The sequence below is a fragment of the Castor canadensis genome, chromosome 14 (genome assembly GCF_047511655.1).
Source record: "Castor canadensis chromosome 14, mCasCan1.hap1v2, whole genome shotgun sequence".
Taxonomy (NCBI): Eukaryota; Metazoa; Chordata; class Mammalia; order Rodentia; family Castoridae; genus Castor; species Castor canadensis.
In genome coordinates, this window is record NC_133399.1 from 8,620,868 (window position 1) to 8,638,739 (window position 17,872).

The window sequence follows — 17,872 nt, forward strand, 5'->3', positions numbered from 1 at the left end:
ACCTTTTAACAGCAGTTTAAGAACCATTTTGAAGATGCTTACACACACACATACACAAAAGTTTTATAAATTAAGCATGCCAAAAAAAAGTCAACTTAAGCATACATAAGATGAGCTGGAATTCCAGGAGCAAATTAAATTTTTCCCAGTCTTTATACAAGTTGACACACACAAAATTAGAGTGCTGTCTCAGAAAAACCTTTTTAAACCAAACTCAGAGGGCTGTCCGGTGGAATGATGGACGATGTGTCTGTTCTCTTGTGAGTCTCCCTTTTTGGAACTGAATTTTTGTTACTCATCCCTTAACCTTGGCTGTGTCTACTTCCCCAGGAAAAGGCTCAGTCCCTATACTGGAGGTTTCCTGCATTTTATCCATATCCCCGGGGGACTATTCAACCCCCGCCCCATATTGGATATTTCTTATATTCTACCTAAAATGCTTCCTCTGCCTCAGGAGTCAGCACTTGCTTTGTGACTGAGACAAGTCCCAGTCACACCCACAAAGCCTCCAGATGTCCTGACCTCCAAAGTTGGACTTGACTTTTCTACCTTGGTCCACGCACAGATTTACCTGGTCCTCCATGATGGTTGCTTGGGTTGGTCCCTTTTCCTTCATTGCCAATTGGCTTTTGATTTGGAGTTCATTGTCAGCCACAGAGATAGCAGATCCCCCCAGCTCTAAGGCCACTGCAACAAGGTGGCAGGATGCATCTCCCCTGAGAAGGAGGTCTCCATGGTTCCCTGAGCATGTGAAAATCCGGGACAAGCCCCCATGTTTTCAGAACTATCTTTAAGCTATTGGGGTGTCATGAGAAAGATGACACAACTCAGAAAGCAACCAGCAAGGCAAAATTACTTCTCCAGAATGATGCGCCATAGACAAAGAGCAAGTGCACACAGCTGGGAGTCCACTTGGGTTTTATCTTTAATGCAATGCTGCCCCTCCCCTGAAATGGGCAGGTTTCCAGTTCAGTGTCTGTGCTGTTGGCTAATTGGAAAGGGGACATCAGGAGGGGGCTTTATAGACAAAGAATTTTTAAATTTCAGGGAAGCAATAACTGTTTTAGGTTATCAGCTCCAGAATGAGGACATCTAGTGGAAGTTTGTCCAGGATAACAACCCTTTGTTCTTAGTAGAAATTTTCATCAGGTTAAGCAGAGTCCATGAAGCCAGCATATGGGAAGAGAGTTAGTGAGACTAACATTTGTAACATTTGGTACTGATGAAATCCTTTGACCCAACCTAAGCTGATCCTCACACAGGTGACAGCACAATCTTATCTCTGGGAATCTGCATGGCGGTGGGGTTTGGGATCCCAGGGCAGACACAGGTGACAGCACGGTCTTATTCTTGGGAATCTGCATGGTGGGTGGGTGGGATCGGCGGTGGGGGGGGGGGAACCCAGGGCACACACAGGTGACAGCGTGGTCTTATCCCTGGGAAGCTGCATGGTGGGTGGGTGTCCACGGTCGGGGTCCCGCAGGCTGTGGTCACCGAGCGCCCGCGCGCAGCGGCTCCACCCGCAGCCACAGCCCGCCCTCTGCGCGCAGGATCAGCTCAGGCTTCCTGCGCGGCTCCGCGTGGTCGGGCAGCACCCGAAAGCGCAGCAGCGTCAGCGCCAGCGCCACCTTCATCTCGCTCATGGCGAACGTCTGTCCGATGCAGTTCCTGTGGACGGTGGGAGATCTGACTGCCCGGGACCCCACTCGGACCCCAAGGTACCGACCCTGGCCGGGGAATGCGCCCCACCTGGCCAGTCCTAAGGGCGGCTTTGGGCACCCTTGTCCCCAGCCTGGCCCAGACCCTAACTCAGAGCAGCAGTCAGGCAGGGGCTCTGAGCGCCCCACGGAGGGCTTTGGTCCTACCCAGCCCCATCCTCCAAACCTTTCCACAGGAGCTGTGCAGGTGTGGCAGAAACGATACCTGAGACTCTGACCGTCCCCACCCCCCAAGTCCACTGTTAAGCCAGACCCCCCCGCCCCACCACCACACTACCTCTTCACACGCTCGGGTCTCACCTGGGCCCCGCCGAGAAGGGAATAAAAGCCAGGGGTGACCTGTCCTTGATGTGTTCTGGGTCGAAGCGGAAGGGGTCATAGACCTGCGGGAGAAAAAGGGACAAGGCTGCAGGGTGGGGTCTCCAGCACAGCCATGGACAGACAGGTGTGCCTGTGCTGGGGAACTCCACCGCCTCCTCTAGGACAAGCACTGGGGGAAGGGAAAGCAGCACCTCAGGTTCTGGCCACACTGCTGGGTTGTGATGAGTCCCAAAAATACTGATACGGCAAATAACACCTGTGGGAGAGGAGGAGGACGACGACGTTAGGACAAGGCCCCGCTGCATGATGGTCCCCACTTCCTGCCCGACTTCCTGCTGTGGCACCTTTGGGGATGACCCGGCCATCGGGGAGCTTGATGTCCTGGGTGCAGCAGCGGGAGATGGCCATGACCGGCGGATGCAGCCGCAGACTCTCCTTGATGCACATGGTCAGGAAGGGCAACTGGGCCAGGTCGTCCCTAAGGAAACCCCACCAACAATTACCCAGGGAACAAAATCAAGGGTACTCCAGCTCCTGCGTTGCTTCTGAAGCCTTTTCTCCCCGCAATAAAATAAGCTCCAGATGGATCAAATATTTCAGAATAAGAAAAGCAGAGAATTGACTGGGTGTGGTGGAGCACACCTGTAATCCCAGCACTTGGGATGCAGGAAGATGGCAAGTTTGAGGCCAGTCTCAAATAAAACAAAATATTGACAAAAGCACAGAACTAGGAAAGTATTGGAGAAAATAAAGCCAGGTGTCTTCAGGAACTTTTTCTTAAGCAAACCCAATATCCAAAAACCAAGGGTAAATTTGAATAAAAGTAAATATTCCTATAGCAAGAGAGCAGAATCAAAATGCAAATGAGTAAGAAACAAAATAAACCGACTTGGTGCCTTTGTTCTTCTTTATCATTGTACTAGAGATGCCAGCAAATGCAATTAGACAAGAATAATGAAAGAGTACTGTTTTGTCAGATGGGGATTTCATATTTAAAAAACACAAGAGAAACCACAGGAAACATATAAACAGTAAGGGTGCTGCATTCTTTTGTTTAATCTTTTTGTATGGCTATTTAAAATTGTATAACCTGGCCAGTTAACTGGCTCAAAATTTGAAATCTATAAAACATCAGTATGGCCCAACACCATCCATTCCTCTTCCCACAGAGGTTACTGTTTTTACTGTATCCTTCCAGAACTACTTTTGCCTTGTCTTTTGAGATAGGATCTTCCTAAGTATCCCACGCTGTCCTTGAACTTGTCATCCTCCTGCCTCAGCTTCTCTAGTTCTGGGATTACATGCATGTGCCACCACACCTGGCTCCAAAAGTCCTCTTGGATTTCAGGTATGTGATTTTTAAAGGTCCTTGGTACACTTTCTCTAAAATGTTTTTAGAAGACTAAAAAAAAAATCATGAAGAATTAGATCAATCTGAAAATAGAAGATTAAAGGGGTGAAAACTTAAAAGGTTCCCTATAAAGATCTTTCTGATACCCAGATCCGACCTGTCCTTCCTCTTCTCAGACACCTCCCATGGCTCTCTATTGCCCTTGAGTGAAAAGTGAAGTCTTCAGCATCGCTTTCCAAGCCTTCCCCTGTGGGCCTCAGCTGCTGCCATCTCCAGTGCCATTTTCTCAATGTGATTCAGATGATTCAGTTCTCTCTCTCTCCCCCCACCCTCGATTCACAAACAAACTTTCTCTCTTCCTCTCCTGTCTTCTTTTCCCCCCTCCTTTCCCTTCCTCCTTCTTTTCTTCTCCCATCTGGGAGCAGAGCCAAGGAGAGGGGCTGGAGAACAGGCCACCAGGACCAGCACTCACCATTCGATCTCTGTAGGGTCTCGGTCTCTCAGGAGCTCCTGTACCTCCTGCCGGCAGTGCTCCTGGTGTTCTGGATGCTTTGCCAGGTTGTAGAGGACCCAGGAGAGACCACTGGCTGTGGTGTCATGGCCTGAGGGACATGTCAGACTAGACTGCTTCAGCACCATGGAGGGTAAACAGCTCCCACGCATTAGTCCCCAGGCAGGATGGGGAGAGCATGGGCAAGATGGAGTGACCCAGGGCCCAGCCCCCAGTCCCTGGGATGGAAAAAGCCCTGACCCCTTGGTCGTCTTACAGTTGGACCCTCACCCCCAAACATGAAGGTGTCAGCTTCTGCTCTTATGTCCTCATCTGACAGCGTCTTTCCATCTTCATCCTGGAGAGAAGGCAAGACTTCCAAATTAAACCCAGGGTTCCTGATCTAACCTGGGACAATCTCTGTAGATCCATCTTCCATCCAAAGCCCAAGTCACTTCCGCCAGTGGACTTCTCTTGGTCACCATCACCAGAGTCCCCACTCTACAGCTTCCTGGCCTAGAATCTTGGTTTCCTGCTACATCCCTAGCTGGAGGAATAAGGGACCCATGAATATATTTGCGTTTCTTCATGATGAGGGATTTCTGAGGAAAAAAACTTACTGGCTGCCAGGTTTATAGGGTGACTGCATGCATTTACCTTCGAAGTTACAGATTAATCATTACTCGAGGATATTTGCTTCCACTCTCATGTGCTAAATTCAGAGAATTTTATTTTAACTCTCTGGAAGCATTTGGTTTGCAGGCACACAGTCATTACGTAACTTGTTCAGAATCCCAAACAAAGCATCTCTCTGTCTCTATTTTTGTCTGTCTGTCTGTCTCTCTGCCATTACCTAACTTTAGATTCCAAAACAAAGTTTCCCTCTCCCTCTTCCTCTCCCTCCCCCTCCGTCCCTCCCCTTCCTTCCTCCCTTTCTCCTCTCCCTCTCTCTCTCTCTCCTCTCTCTCTCTCTCTCTCTCTCTCTCTCTCTCTCTCTCTCTCTCTCTCTCTCTCCCAGAAGGGAAGAAAAGTTAGGTGTCCCATTTTCCTATAGAAGCTCCAAGACTCAGAATGTACAGGTGTCACTTCTGTAGAGTACACCCTGCTGCACATACAGGAAGAATCATGGCATTTCCTGGAGAACGGGGGGTTGGGAATAGGAAGCCATTGCTACAGTCCTACCCTGGCTGCTGTTATTGCTGTGAGTAGCCAGAGGGCTGCTGAGATCATGGAGCTGGTCAGTTGTCCACACACATGTGGATTCATAGATTACTGCCATGCACTAACTTATAACTTGTAAACAGAGTGACTTCTCAGGCTCTTCAGAGTTTCAGACTTTATCAGTCCCTATGGTCTGGAATCCAGAGTCGCCATTAAAATCTATCACTGGAATGTCCCACCCTTCTTTAGGCACCTTCCATGTTGCCACAGTACCCTCTGCATCAAGCCCAAGTTATCTGACCTGACATTTGACCTCAAATCCATTCTTTCTCTGGAGAAGCCCACCTTGGTCAGCAGCAGCACATCAATGAAGTCCAATGTCTTGGACTTGGTCTTGGCCAGGAGGAAGTCATCGATACCATGATCAGGGAGGGTACGACGTCGTTCCTGGATGACGGCATCTGTGAAGTTGTGCACTAGGTGGCAGGCCTTACGGAAGCGCCGCCCGTCAGCGGTGAGGTAATACAGGAAGTCCATGTGCAGAAGCAGATTCTGGTGTCTTTTGGCCACAAGGGCACTGAGCTCCAAGATAGCAGCGATGTAGTCACTGGGTTTCCTGCAGGGTGAGGGCATAAAAAGGGTAATCACTTAACATCCCTGAAGCCCAAGGAGCACCTCACAGCACCATCTGGGAGCCATCTCCTGTTGGGATACGGAGCATCCAGAAACAGATGGCCTCACAGATCCATGGTGGGGACGAGCCATGAACCTGGACTCTCCACCATCCCTTCTCCCCCTGCAGGGCATCTCTGTGAGCTGCCTCCTTTAAGAGGTGGGGCCTAGTGGGAGGAAGTTAGGTCACTGGAGGGAATTTTGGGACCCCTCCTCTTCCTGTGTCTCTCTTTGTTTCACAACTGCATGAGGTAAGCTGGCCTTTGATGCCAAGTGCTCTTGCCAGGATGCACTGTGCCACCACAGGCCCAAAGCCATGGAGCTGTCCAACCATTGACTGAAGCCTGTAAAACTGTAAGCCAAAGCAAACCTTTCTTTCTTCTATGTTGAGTATCTCAAGTATTTTGTCACAGTAAGGGAAATATGACTAACACAAGCTCAAACACCTTTAGTGGATCCCTGAAAACTTCACAATGAAGTTCAAATTCAGCATAACTTTTCAGTGTCCTGAGGACCTACCCACTGCCTATCCCTACAACCTTATTTCCAAGATGCCTCTTCACTGATCCTCATGCATCCTCAGCTCACCTGCACCCATGACCTTAAATAATTCCACCTCCCTGGAAGGACCACTCACTCTCTCCCCTTCCCTGTCCTTCAAGGCCAGTTCTGAGCCACCTCTTCCAGTAAGTTCCCTATGGTCTCTCTGGAAAGTCCTCCCTTCCCTGCCTCCTCCTTTGGGTCAATGGCTCAGTTTCTGATGCCCTAGGCAGGGACTCACTCCTGACAGTTGCTCTCGAAGCTGAAGATGCATTTCTGGAGACTGTCCAAGGTCATGAGGCTGATGTGCTCAAACATGTCCAGACGGGTGTTGCCCTCTGAGATCAGACGCTGCCACTTGGCCTGGCCAGGGAAGGGGACAGGGCTGGGTCTTGGCTCCCTGAGAACGTTCCCCAACTGCAACCACCAGGATGGACTCCCCAGAAACAGCTTCTTGGTACCACCTTGTCCTCTGCCCCAAGTACCCAATCTCAGGGATAACCAGGCCTGGGTGGGAGTGGAAGCTGTTCCTGTAGCAAATGAAACCCAAGGCTGGGATCAGGAACCCTGAATTCAAGCCCTAGCTCTGCCTGCCATGCTCAATGCACCCTTGACCATATCTTTGCCCTCTGCCATGTCCCACTGGGTCAACTCTGGAGAAACAGTTAAGTTGACCTATTTTAGTGTGCAATAAACCAGGGTGGAATCCCCACTCCACCATTCCTAATGCTCTTACTAGCTGGATAGACCTGGGCAAACTCCTTAAAGTGTCTGATCCTCACATTCATCATCCATAATGGGGCAAAAAATAACCCAGACAGATTTAATGGGATGGCACATTTGGTGCTCCAACAAGGTAAGCTTTCCTCATCTTCGTTGTTATAAATTGATTTCAAAAAATATTCCTGTGTTGGGAGAGGTGGTTCTTCATTGTTCCTTGTGAATCCTCACCAAGTGTGCCAAGAACGCACTTGCCTGGCGCTCTTAACCTGGGCCATTTCTCAGGGCTGTGTTTGCAGAGAAGAGCAGGAGAGAGGAGGAATGGCTACCCCTACTCAAATGTCATGCTTGCTTCTGCTCACTGTAGAAGAAGGTTTTCTAAGTCACATTTCCTCCCCTACAATGCAATATCCTAAGCAAGCAGGCAACAACTGCATCCACCTGCATCACCATGATGGGATTTGGGTGACTTGGGGAAACGATGGAAACCAACATATGAAGTGAATGCTGGTTGTGCCTTTGTAATTGACTTCCCTTTGTCTCTGGTGCAGAAATCTCAGATTCTGGAAGAATCCATGAGATAGTAAGAAGCTAACTTATTAGCTTACAGGCAGGAAAAAATCCTCTGCCCATCACAAAGTCTTCATTGCCAGTGCTTAGCTTCTTCCTGTTACCCATGCCTGTGAGAAATGATTTTAGCAACTTTTGTTAAAAGGTGGAGCCTGATTCGCAAGCCCTTTGATTCTGTGCTGAATTTCTGACTTAGGCCAACACAATGTGGGGAAATTGATGAGGCCATACAACTAAACCTAAGAGGCATTTCAGCCTCCTCTCCCTCCCATAGGACACTCTCTGTGCCATGTGAATGACAGGAGAATTATAGGAACACGAATACATTTGTCCCAGTTGAGGTCAGTCTAAAACAACCTGAAGTTGGCCAAGCCCCAACCATGTAAGAGAACTGAGCCAGGATCAGCCAAGCTGCCCAAGTGATTCACAGCTCCTCATATCCCATGAGTGAGCCCATCCCAGAGGCACAGAAGAACCAGACCATGGACCTCCACCCTTGTCAGCAGTCATCAACCCTTAAACTGTCAATGCAATGAGGCTTGAAGTGTCTTCTTGCTCATCAATAGTTACTGTGCAATCTTCATCAATACTGAGTTCAGTTAACAAAGCTTTGAGAGAAAAGTAGAAACTAACCCCTTCTGAGAACCTACCCTGTGCAGGGGCATGGTTCCATTATGTTATGTGGACCTCCCCTCAAAGTAGAGATTTTCATGGCCATTTTACAGAAGAGGAAACTGAGGCTCATAGAAAAATAATAATAATCTCAAAGTGACCCATCAGAGCTAGGACTATAGTCTATCTGTGGCCCTTTCCACTCCCCAACCTCCAGCTGGGACCCTGGGTTCCAGGGACTCACGTGCATGACATTGGTGCTGTCATTGAAAATCTTCACATAGGGCTTCAGGATGTTGAAGTGGAAGGCTGGAGTCAGCATACGACGGTGACGGCTCCACTTGTCACCGGAACTCAGCAGGAGCCCGTCCCCTGGGAGGGTGGCCATGGGCAGTGGGCAATGGCTGAACATACCCCTGTCCTCCAAGGCTGTCCCCAGCCCCCTTCACCTGCATTACTCACCCAGCCAGGGTTTCAGGAAGCTGTAGAAGATTTTGTCCTTGGGTGCAACCACAGCTGACATGAAGGAGAACCATCAGGGGCCATGGACTGGGGGTAAGTAGGGGGAATCCTGGCCAGGACTCTGCACTTCCCCTCCAAACCCAGCATAGCCAGAAAGGGGCTAAGGACAGAAGAAGCAGGAAGGACAGGGGAGCCTAGGGTACTAGGCCAGGCCATATAGCAAGTAGAGTCAAGGCACAGCCTGACATGGCACCACACACATCAGCACACCTTGACATGGCTCCCACATTGTCCACCCCACCGAGCACAGCATCACACTCTGCAGACCTTTACAGAGACTTAGGATACCCTGTCCACCCCAGCTCTCTCTGACACCTCCTGAAATACACCTGAACCATGTGACATGGGTACGTATTAGTTAACAAGTCATGACATGCCTCAACATACATAAACCTTCCCTGACAAGACATCACATGCTGTGACATGGACCAGACATGATCTAACATGACCCCAATGTGTCCCAAAAGACATGCACAGGTAGGATTTAAATATACTCCCATTAACATTGCAGCTGTGGCCCATAGCCTCTCCAACTTGGCCTCTGGCATGTCCTAGATGTACCCAAGACCTGCCTTAGAAAAGTCTCAAATAAGGTCTCAGTCATTTCTGAAAATGACAAGCCCAAGTGTGGCCAACAGGAGATAAAAACAACCACAAACAGCAGTTCAGAAAACAACCAGATGGGTCCTGACATGCTCCAAATATCCATGGCCCCAGATGAGCTCAGACATGACCATGTTTAGATAATCCCACATGTTGACAGGGTAACCAGATATGACATGCACCAGGTGTTACCAGGACACAGGTGCAACTGTGGCAGAAGTAGTTATACAGAAGTCATCACACAGCATGTTTTGAGACACAAGGAGACATGGCCACAGGTCAGACAGGTGGATGCAGGTGAGACAGAAGCAAGGGTGTCACTGCCACAGTCCTTTCTGCCTAAACCTGGGTCACCCAACCAGCTGGAGGCAGCACAGAGACCTCAGCGGCAGGCCACATGGTATCTACCTGGAGCAAAAAGCACGGGCTTGATGCAGGTGGGGTGGAAAATGCGGATGACTGCATGCAACGGCCCCACCCTCCAGAGGCACACGTCCCCAAAGGTGCGCACCAGGTCCTGGACATACAGAACACCTTCCTCTGAGCTCTGGATCTAGAAGAGAACAAAGAGGACCCAATGCTGGCTCTGCTAGGCTGCTAGAACCAGATCTGAATCACTGGGACTCAGGGGACTTCTGTCCTCCTCTGTGCCTGGGGTCCCTCCCAACCCCTAAGAACACAACCATCCAGGCCCCTCAGTAATGGGGACACAAGAATTCCTTCTCCATTTGGATCCAAACACCACTTTCCCATGAGTCTCTTCCATTCTATTTTCCAGATAAAGAAACCAAGACTCAGAAGGATGAAGTCACTTGCCCACCATCTCCCAAATAATAAGTGTCTTGTCTGAGCTCTGAGCCAGGGACTACCTGAGTTCTTAACGATTCAATTGTGGCATGTCCTGAAACAACAGCACTGGGAAGAATGGCAGTCAGAGTCACAGTGATTGAATGAGGATTTTGATCTGTGATTCACATCAGGAGAAAGAAAGGGAATCATGAAAAAGAACAAAAAGAAAAGAAAAGAAAGGGAATCATGGACCGTTTGTATGAACTCTGGGGAAAGGTGAGCTCTCTTATGGGACTGAACACCTGAGACTCATCATTTAGACGTTGAGGAAGAGTTTGCCTTGAAAGGGAAAGAAAGTAAAACTGAGAAGAGACAGATGCCCAAGGACATGGTCTGTGTCCTGGATCCAACCATGACTGAATCCCACCCTCTTGGAATATACAGTTCCTTTCTTTGCTTAGACCACAAGGCAGTGAGTTTCTGCCACTTGCAACTAGAAGAAACCCCATCAGCCAAAGAGATCCAGGGCCCTGCCCACAATCACTCAGCTTTTTGGTGTCAGAGCCATGTTCCCTGTGGGACACTACCCCTTCCCTATTCGTCCTAGCCTGTCCAAAGATGGACAGGCTGAGTTAGAGTCATCTAGGAGAGATTTCTGGAGTTTGGGGCAGGAGAGCAATGAGCATATAGTCAACAGACCACGAGATGGTGTGTTACCTAGCTTTGCATCACTGTGACAAATACCTGAGAGAAATAATTTAAAGGAGGAAAGATTTACTTTGGCTCATAGTTTTAGAAGTATCAATGCAAGGTTGGCTGTATTCATTGCTTTGGACTGAGGCAAGGTAGACACTACCACTGTGGTGGGAGTGGGTAGAAGAGGCTGCTCAACTCATGGCAGCTAGGAAGCAGAGAGACAGACAGAGAAGGTCCCAGGACAAGATACAGTTCCCAAGGACACACACCCAGTGACCTACTTCCTCCAGCAAGGGCCTACCTCCTTTTCACCACCTCCCAATAATGTGAGCCCTCTCAGCGATGCCTGCAGGGATCCTGAGCCTCTCACATTGCCCAGCTTCTCCAGTGTTCCTTTGAAATCTGGGTGGAAGCCTCCATGATCCCATAACTGTTGCATTCTGTAATATTAATATTGTGAGTCCATGAAAGGATTAATCCATTGACTAGGTCAGAGCCTTTGTGGTCCAGTCACCTCTCAGTGACTGCATCCACCAGCTGGGGACTAACCTCTTGGGGCACACTTCATATTCAACCCCCAAGACTCTGAAACTCATGATCATCTCATAATGCAAAATGCACTTAGTCCCTCTCCAGGAGTCCCTGAAGTCTTAATAACTCCAGCATTGCTCAAAGCCCAAGTCTAAAGTCTCCTCTGAGACCTCAAAGCAGCTCTTAAGCTGTGAGTCCCTGTAAATAACTCAAAACAAGCTAAAACTCCCAGTATACAATACACAGTAAACATTCCCATTCCAAAATGGTGAAATAGGGGCACATAGAAAAAGGGTCAAATCAAAGCAAGACCAAACCCCATCAGGGCAAACATAAACCCTAAAGCTCCCTGTACAGTATCTGAGGCATTGGGTGCCATGATGTGAGGTTCAAAGGGCTTGGGAATCCCCACCGTTAGGGCCCGACTGACTGCAGCCCACATTGCCTCTCTTGGGCTGGCTCTGCTCACTGTACAGATGTTCCATGGTCCTAGCATCTCTGTCATCCTGGGGTCTCTACTTCAGTTTACGCTTCACAGCTTCTTTTATCTCCCTCTCAGGGCTGCCTCCAGGGATTCTGAGCCTGTCACATTGCCCAGCCTCTCCAGTCTTCCTTTGAAATCTGGGTGGAAGCATCTATGATCCCTTAACTGTTGCATTCTGTATGCTTGAAAAACCAGTGTCACAGAGATGATGACAAGGTCTGCTGCCAGCTCAAGCATTAGTTGAGCTGCACTGGACCACAGTTGCAGTGGCCTCTGAGTGCTTGGGTGGCTGAATATGGTGAAATGAGCCCTGAGGAGACAGCTTCTGAGGCAGCCCTGTGGCATCAGAGTGCCCAATGGCACTCTCTTCTCAAGGGATAGTCTTCCAAATGAGTTTACCCTTTCATGCCCTTGAGGCTGCCATAGGTGGAATGTGGCCAATACCTGAGATGGTCCACAGGCATCTTTCCTGTTGTTCTGCTTCAAAGTACTGGCTTCTTTTTGTTACTTTTACCAGTGCTAGTGTTTGAACTCAGGGCCTCATGCTTACCAGGCAGGCATTCTACCACTTGAGACACTCCATCAGCCCCTTTATGTGTTGGGTATTTTTGAGATAGGGTCTCACAAACTATTTGCTCTGGCTGGCCTCAAACCGTGATCCTCCTTATCTCTGCCTCCCAAGTAACTAGGATTACAGGTGTGAACTACTGGTGCCTGGCAGTTTCTTTTTAATGACCCTAATCTCTTCAGCAACCATACTTTCCTAGGCACCAACTTTATGCATTCTCCTTTTTTGGCCAAATTCCAAGTTTTTCAAATCCTTCTGCTTCCATTTTCGCTCCTGATTCTCACTGTAAATACGGCTAAAAGAAGACAGTACCAGCCATGCTGCAGCCCGGATACAGAGCTGCCTTGAAATTTCTTCCATCAGATAAAAAGCCCACCATATATTTTTGGTAGAACTGGAGTTTAAACTCAGGACTTCACATTTGCAAAGCAGATGCTCTACTGCTTGAGACATGCCTCCAGTCCATTTTGCTCTGATTATTTTGGAGAGGGGATCTCAAGAACTATTTGCCAGGGCTGGCCTCAAATCATGACCCTCTTGATTTAGGTATCTAGGAGAACGGGAGTGAGTCCACAGTGCACAGCAAGTCCACCATTTATTAAACTCAGTCTCCCAAAATGCAGACAAGTTATTTGCCAGAATGGAACACATATAGCTTCTAATCCCATCTCCAGTGGAGTCCTTATTCCCACCTGAAACCCCAGGAGCAGTCTTACCCTCTGAATTTCCGTCAGCATGCTGGCCTTTCCAACTCCTGCCAGACTCCCCCACTAAGCTCTGCTACAACATCCTCGGGCTTCTCCAGCCTGTCTCTCCAAACAGCCAAATTCCTCCCACAAGCCAGTTGCAAAGGCTTAAGAGCCACTTGAACAGGTTTAGTCTCATCAGTGATCCCACAACTATAAAATCTGTAGATCAAATACCGGACATAAGCAAGGGAGGAATGGTTTATTTGGCTCACGGTTTCAGAAGGTTTAGTCCATGGTCTCTTCGCCCCACAGATTTGGGCAGAGCATCATGGTGGCAGGAGTGTGTGACAAGGAGGGTTCTTCACTTCATAGTAAACAGGAGGTAAAGACAAAGAAAGAGTCGTCCAGGGACGAAATACAATCCCTAAAGACATGGCCCCTGGAATCTACATCTCCAGCTAGGTCATAATTGTAGAAGCTTCCAGAGCCTCCCAAAATGACACCACCAGCTGGTGACCACGTGTTCAACCCATGAGCCTGTGAGGACACTTCACAGCCAAACCATGACTTCCACCTTGGCTTGAGAACATGGATCTTTTTTTTTCCCCTGGGAGTGCTTCCAGCCCCAGGGGTAGCCACAAGAGGAAACTCCCACAGGTAAGATTTGTGGACAGCAGTGTGGCCTCAGGACCTGTCCCTAAGGCTTGTCTCACCTCCTTTCATGTCCTGATGGTCCACACAGCCTCCAGCTCCTCCCATGGGGAAGGATTGCAAAGGGGGAGCTTACAGCCTTGCCAGATCCCAGGGGAGTGGAGGTGACCTCTTACTGTCCGTCAGTAAGGAGCACTTGTGTCCCACCAGGCTAAGGTAGAGATCCTGATCCACTGCACCTCCACAGTTCACACTCCAGTCAACTATGCCATTTGCAGGAGGCAACCAAGGCCACTACATCACCCAAAAGAGGAAGCAGATAGAAGTCCAAGCCAAGGTGTAGAGACACTGGTGGGGTCAAGGATAGCTTCTGAAAGGGGAAGTGGTCAGCTTTCATCCAGATTGGGCAACTGGTTAACTTAGTACATCTTAAGAAAGAAAAGTCAGATAAGGAAGGGGAGGAGGGAGACAGCCATGCCTTTCTTCTGCCACACACATGTGGTGGGGGAGGGAGATCAAAGACCATTGTGGTGGATAACCAGAAGCCCAGAGATTGATGGACACAAAGACATGGTTCAAGCAGAAAGCAGACCCTGGACAGTGCCCCTCAGAAGGCCTGAAGTCCAGCACTGGAGACTGTGGGACACCAGGGAGCCTCAGTCTGGCCAGCCTGCTCTGGGGTCCCCCCATGGGTGCACCAATATGGGGAAGATATGAAGGAAACAAACCCAAAATAGACTAGGGGTGAGAGGACAGGGATGGGAGCAAGGCTTGGGATGGCATGACAAGAACTCCAAGCCCACACACTTCCCCTAACTCCCCGACCCCTCACAAGTCCATCCACCTGGGCCCGCACTGCTGTCACACTCACCAGGCCCAGGTGACCCAAGAGCCAACTCCGTTGGGGGGGCTGAGGGAAACATTGGAGGCGGCGAGAGTTTTCATAGCAGGCGTAGATCCGGGTCAGGACACGAGCCAGGAGCCAGGAGGCCCCAACCAGCAGCAGGAGCAGCCACGGGGAGGCGGCCACCGACCCCAGGCCCAGCCAGGACAGGCTCAGCCGTGGCATCCTGCAGGGCAGATGGACAGAGTGAGCACCTGTGGACAGGAGATGGACAGGGAAATCCAGAGACACAGGACAGGGGCAGAGACTTAGTATTGAAAGGCAGAGCAGGAAGGGAGAGTGAGACCAGAGAAGAGGTAGTGAAAGGGGAGAGGAAGAAGAGGAAGAGGACCAGGAGGAGGAGGACGAGGAGGAGGAGGAGGGGAGAGTCCCATCAGAGTCCAAACCTGTCTGAATCATAGGAAGGTGGCCAGAGGCTGTCACCCAGAAACCACCAGCCTCCCAGGTCAGCTAGATCCGTGGAGCCACCCAACCTTGGGCAGTACCCTTCCCATTCTAGGCTAGACTCCCCCTCAGCCCCACCTCTATGACAGCTTGGCACCTGTCAGCAGTAGCTTGTCCCCACAATCTCTCTCCCCTCTGCTGGCACTTCTTTGTCCCTGGCTTCTGACCAGAAGAGGCTGAGCTGCTCTGGGCTGGACCAGCCAATCCCCCACAGGTCCCAGTGTCTCCTCCCTGCCTGGGCCTGTGACCAAGATGTGGGGGTGGGGCCAGTGGTTACAGAGGGACCAACTCGGGCTACAGAGCATGGGAACCAAATGTAGGGTGGACAAGTTTTGGGGGTGGACAAAGATGACTCTGAGCCCCCAAGTGTCCAACCACCCCTACCCTTTCATCAGGTAAAAGCATAGACTGGAGGTTCTGAGGACAGGAGACCAGGGCCAGAATATTCTCCCAGGATCCTGTCCAAGGTGGGCTGGGAGGACACAGAACCCCGTTTCTTGGCTAGAATCTGGGGGCTCTGAGATGCAAGTCTCTGTCCACCACTGCTCAGCCTGACAAGGTTTCAGTCCTGCCTCTGAGCAGCCCAGGGCCCAGGTGAGACATGAATTTCAGGAAGAGAGAACCGGGGCTCAGGTCAAATTCCACAGGTAAAGAGCTCAGGTGGAGCAGCACATCTGGAGTCTGGGCTCTAGGAGAGATGAGAGATGGAGGGAGGAGGGTCCTGAGCAGAGGATGAGCAAGAAGATGACAGGGGATGGCAGAGCCAGGTGACCCTAAGTGGAATCTCATTCGGCCCCATCCTTCTCTGAATGGGCAAAGCAGGACCTGCTGGGCTCAGTCTTCGCTTGTAGGAAATGGGATGTCTGATGAGGGCCTTAGAGGAAGACAGAAGAGGGCTCCATAGAGAAGAAAGCCCCAAAAAGAGGAAATGAGGGAAGGCGCAGCAAATACTACTGGAGCTTCTCTGAGCTACGCCTCTGCTCTGTGCAAAAGATGGTAGGGAAAGTTCTTCTACTGTGTGCTGGGTCTGCTCCATAAAACATGCCTACTGTGTGCTCTACATAAAGCATGCAAGGGAATTGCACCTGTATATTGAGTGCCTGGTACTCTACATAAAGCCTGCTTTCTGTGTGCTGCCTGCTCTATCTAAAGTGTGCCTACTGAATGCCACCTGCTCTAAGTGCATCTGATGAATGTCACCTGTTGTCCATAGTGTGCCTATTGTATGCTGCCTGCTCTACCTAAAGCTTGCCTACTATGTGCTGGATCCCCTACATAAACCGTGCCTGCTTTTTACCAGATGCTAACCCCCATCACAAGGCCCATGGTTTCCCACCCCCCTCTCCTCAGCTGTCTGGGAAATTGAGCCCTAGGAATAGGGTGGAGAGACCCAAGTAGTGGCATCTGCAGGAGGGAAGGTGCCCCTTTAACAGAAAAGCAAACTGAGGCACAAAGACAGTGAGACTCTTGCCTAAATCACAGAGCTCAAAGGAACCCAGGTCTGTTGGACCCTGAGCACAAACTCCTCCCTCCTGCCATGTGCCTCCCTTTCCCCATTTGGTGCAGGCAATGCCTCATTAATGCAGGGACATTTATAGAGGTGGGGTCTCAGGTTACCTGGCATCCCCAGAGAGGAAACACCCTGAGGCCCCTTGATCACCACATGGCTCCTCCTCCCAACCCAGGATTCTCTGCCCAACAGATCATGTGCTCATCTTATGCCCCGCCCCCATCGTGTCTAGAATTTCTCAGGTGAGGGGGCTTAAAGAATCAGACTCCTGGCAGAGCTGCTGAGAGGGAGCTGGGAAAGAGGCAGTATTCCAGACACTCATAGGATTTTAGGACATCCCAAAGTTCCCTTTGCCCCCCACTACCACCTCAGCCCACCTGGACAGTGGCTGCTCCTAGAGCCTCAGTAGGGTGGTGTCCTCTCCTCCAGAGTCCCCACCCTCTCCCTGAGGACCGACTGCTGGCAGGTCCATCCACGTCAAGGTCAGGGGCAAGGGCAGAGTTTGATAAACCAGGCAGGAGCTGCAGACAGAAGAAAAGGTCCCCATTGCTGAAGATGCTGGGCTTGCTGTAGACTAATTGTGTGCCTGGGATAGTCAGGCAGTCCTAAGCATCACCGGCTCTGTCTGCATAAGCCAGTGAGCCTATGTTAAGGCCTTAAGGTATAGGAAGATTTTCCATAGCCAATGTATGAATGGCAACAAGGCTGAAAAGTATTGAAGTGACTTGCTCAAAGTCACATGGCTGGTGGAGGCCGGTGGCCTAGCTTCTCACTGTGTGCCATTCACTGCTGAACTGTTTTCCTTCTTGTTTGTAACCAGGCATTTCAGTGCCACCCTCCTCACACGGTGATAGTAAGAATTAACAGCACCAACCATGCACAAGGCTCACGACAGAGGGAGGGCTCCACAAATGCTGTTCATTGTGATTGGTTTTTTAGTGCTTGTTGTTTTGTTTGGTGGCACTGGCGTTTGAAGTCAGGGCCTCACACTTGCTAGGCAGGTGTTCTACCACTTGAGCCACACCCCAAGCCCTTTTGAGATAGAGTCTCACTTTTTGCCCAGGCCAGCCTGGACTGTAATCCTCTTATTTACACCTCCTGCTTATCTGAGATGACAGGCAGGTGCTACCATGCCTGACTCGTTGGTTGAGATAGGATCTTGCTGACTTTTTGCCCAGACTGTCTTTGAGCCGTGATCCTCCCAATCTCTGCTTCCAAGTAACTGGGATTACAGGTGTGAGACACTGCATCTGGCCTTGGTGTTGTTCCTGTGGCCTTTGTGAGCCCATTCCTACAGAAGGCACTTGTTCCCAGCCCCACAAAAAA

At 50.1% G+C, this 17,872-nt stretch overlaps 1 protein-coding gene across 4 annotated transcripts; it reads right to left on the bottom strand.

Moving 5' to 3' along the window:
• Positions 1-15,232, bottom strand: LOC109689048 (cytochrome P450 4F3). 4 transcript variants are annotated; one of them, XM_020167730.2, is made up of 13 exons: positions 15,134-15,232; positions 14,560-14,758; positions 9,689-9,833; positions 8,618-8,671; positions 8,400-8,527; positions 6,495-6,616; positions 5,387-5,657; positions 4,172-4,238; positions 3,863-3,992; positions 2,384-2,517; positions 2,231-2,295; positions 2,019-2,101; positions 4-1,668 (listed from the first exon to the last, which is right to left on the bottom strand). In XM_020167730.2, the coding sequence occupies exons 2-13, from the start codon at positions 14,755-14,757 to the stop codon at positions 1,491-1,493; spliced, it is 1,575 nt and encodes a 524-aa protein (XP_020023319.1). In that variant the 5' UTR covers position 14,758; positions 15,134-15,232; the 3' UTR covers positions 4-1,490. The 4 variants fall into 4 exon arrangements, with proteins under 4 accessions (XP_073909840.1, XP_020023319.1, XP_020023320.1 ...); XM_020167731.2 differs by having other exon boundaries at positions 15,115-15,188; XM_074053739.1 differs by lacking the exons at positions 14,560-14,758; positions 15,134-15,232 and adding an exon at positions 11,067-14,537 and having other exon boundaries at positions 1-1,668.
• Positions 15,233-17,872: the final 2,640 nt, after the last annotated feature.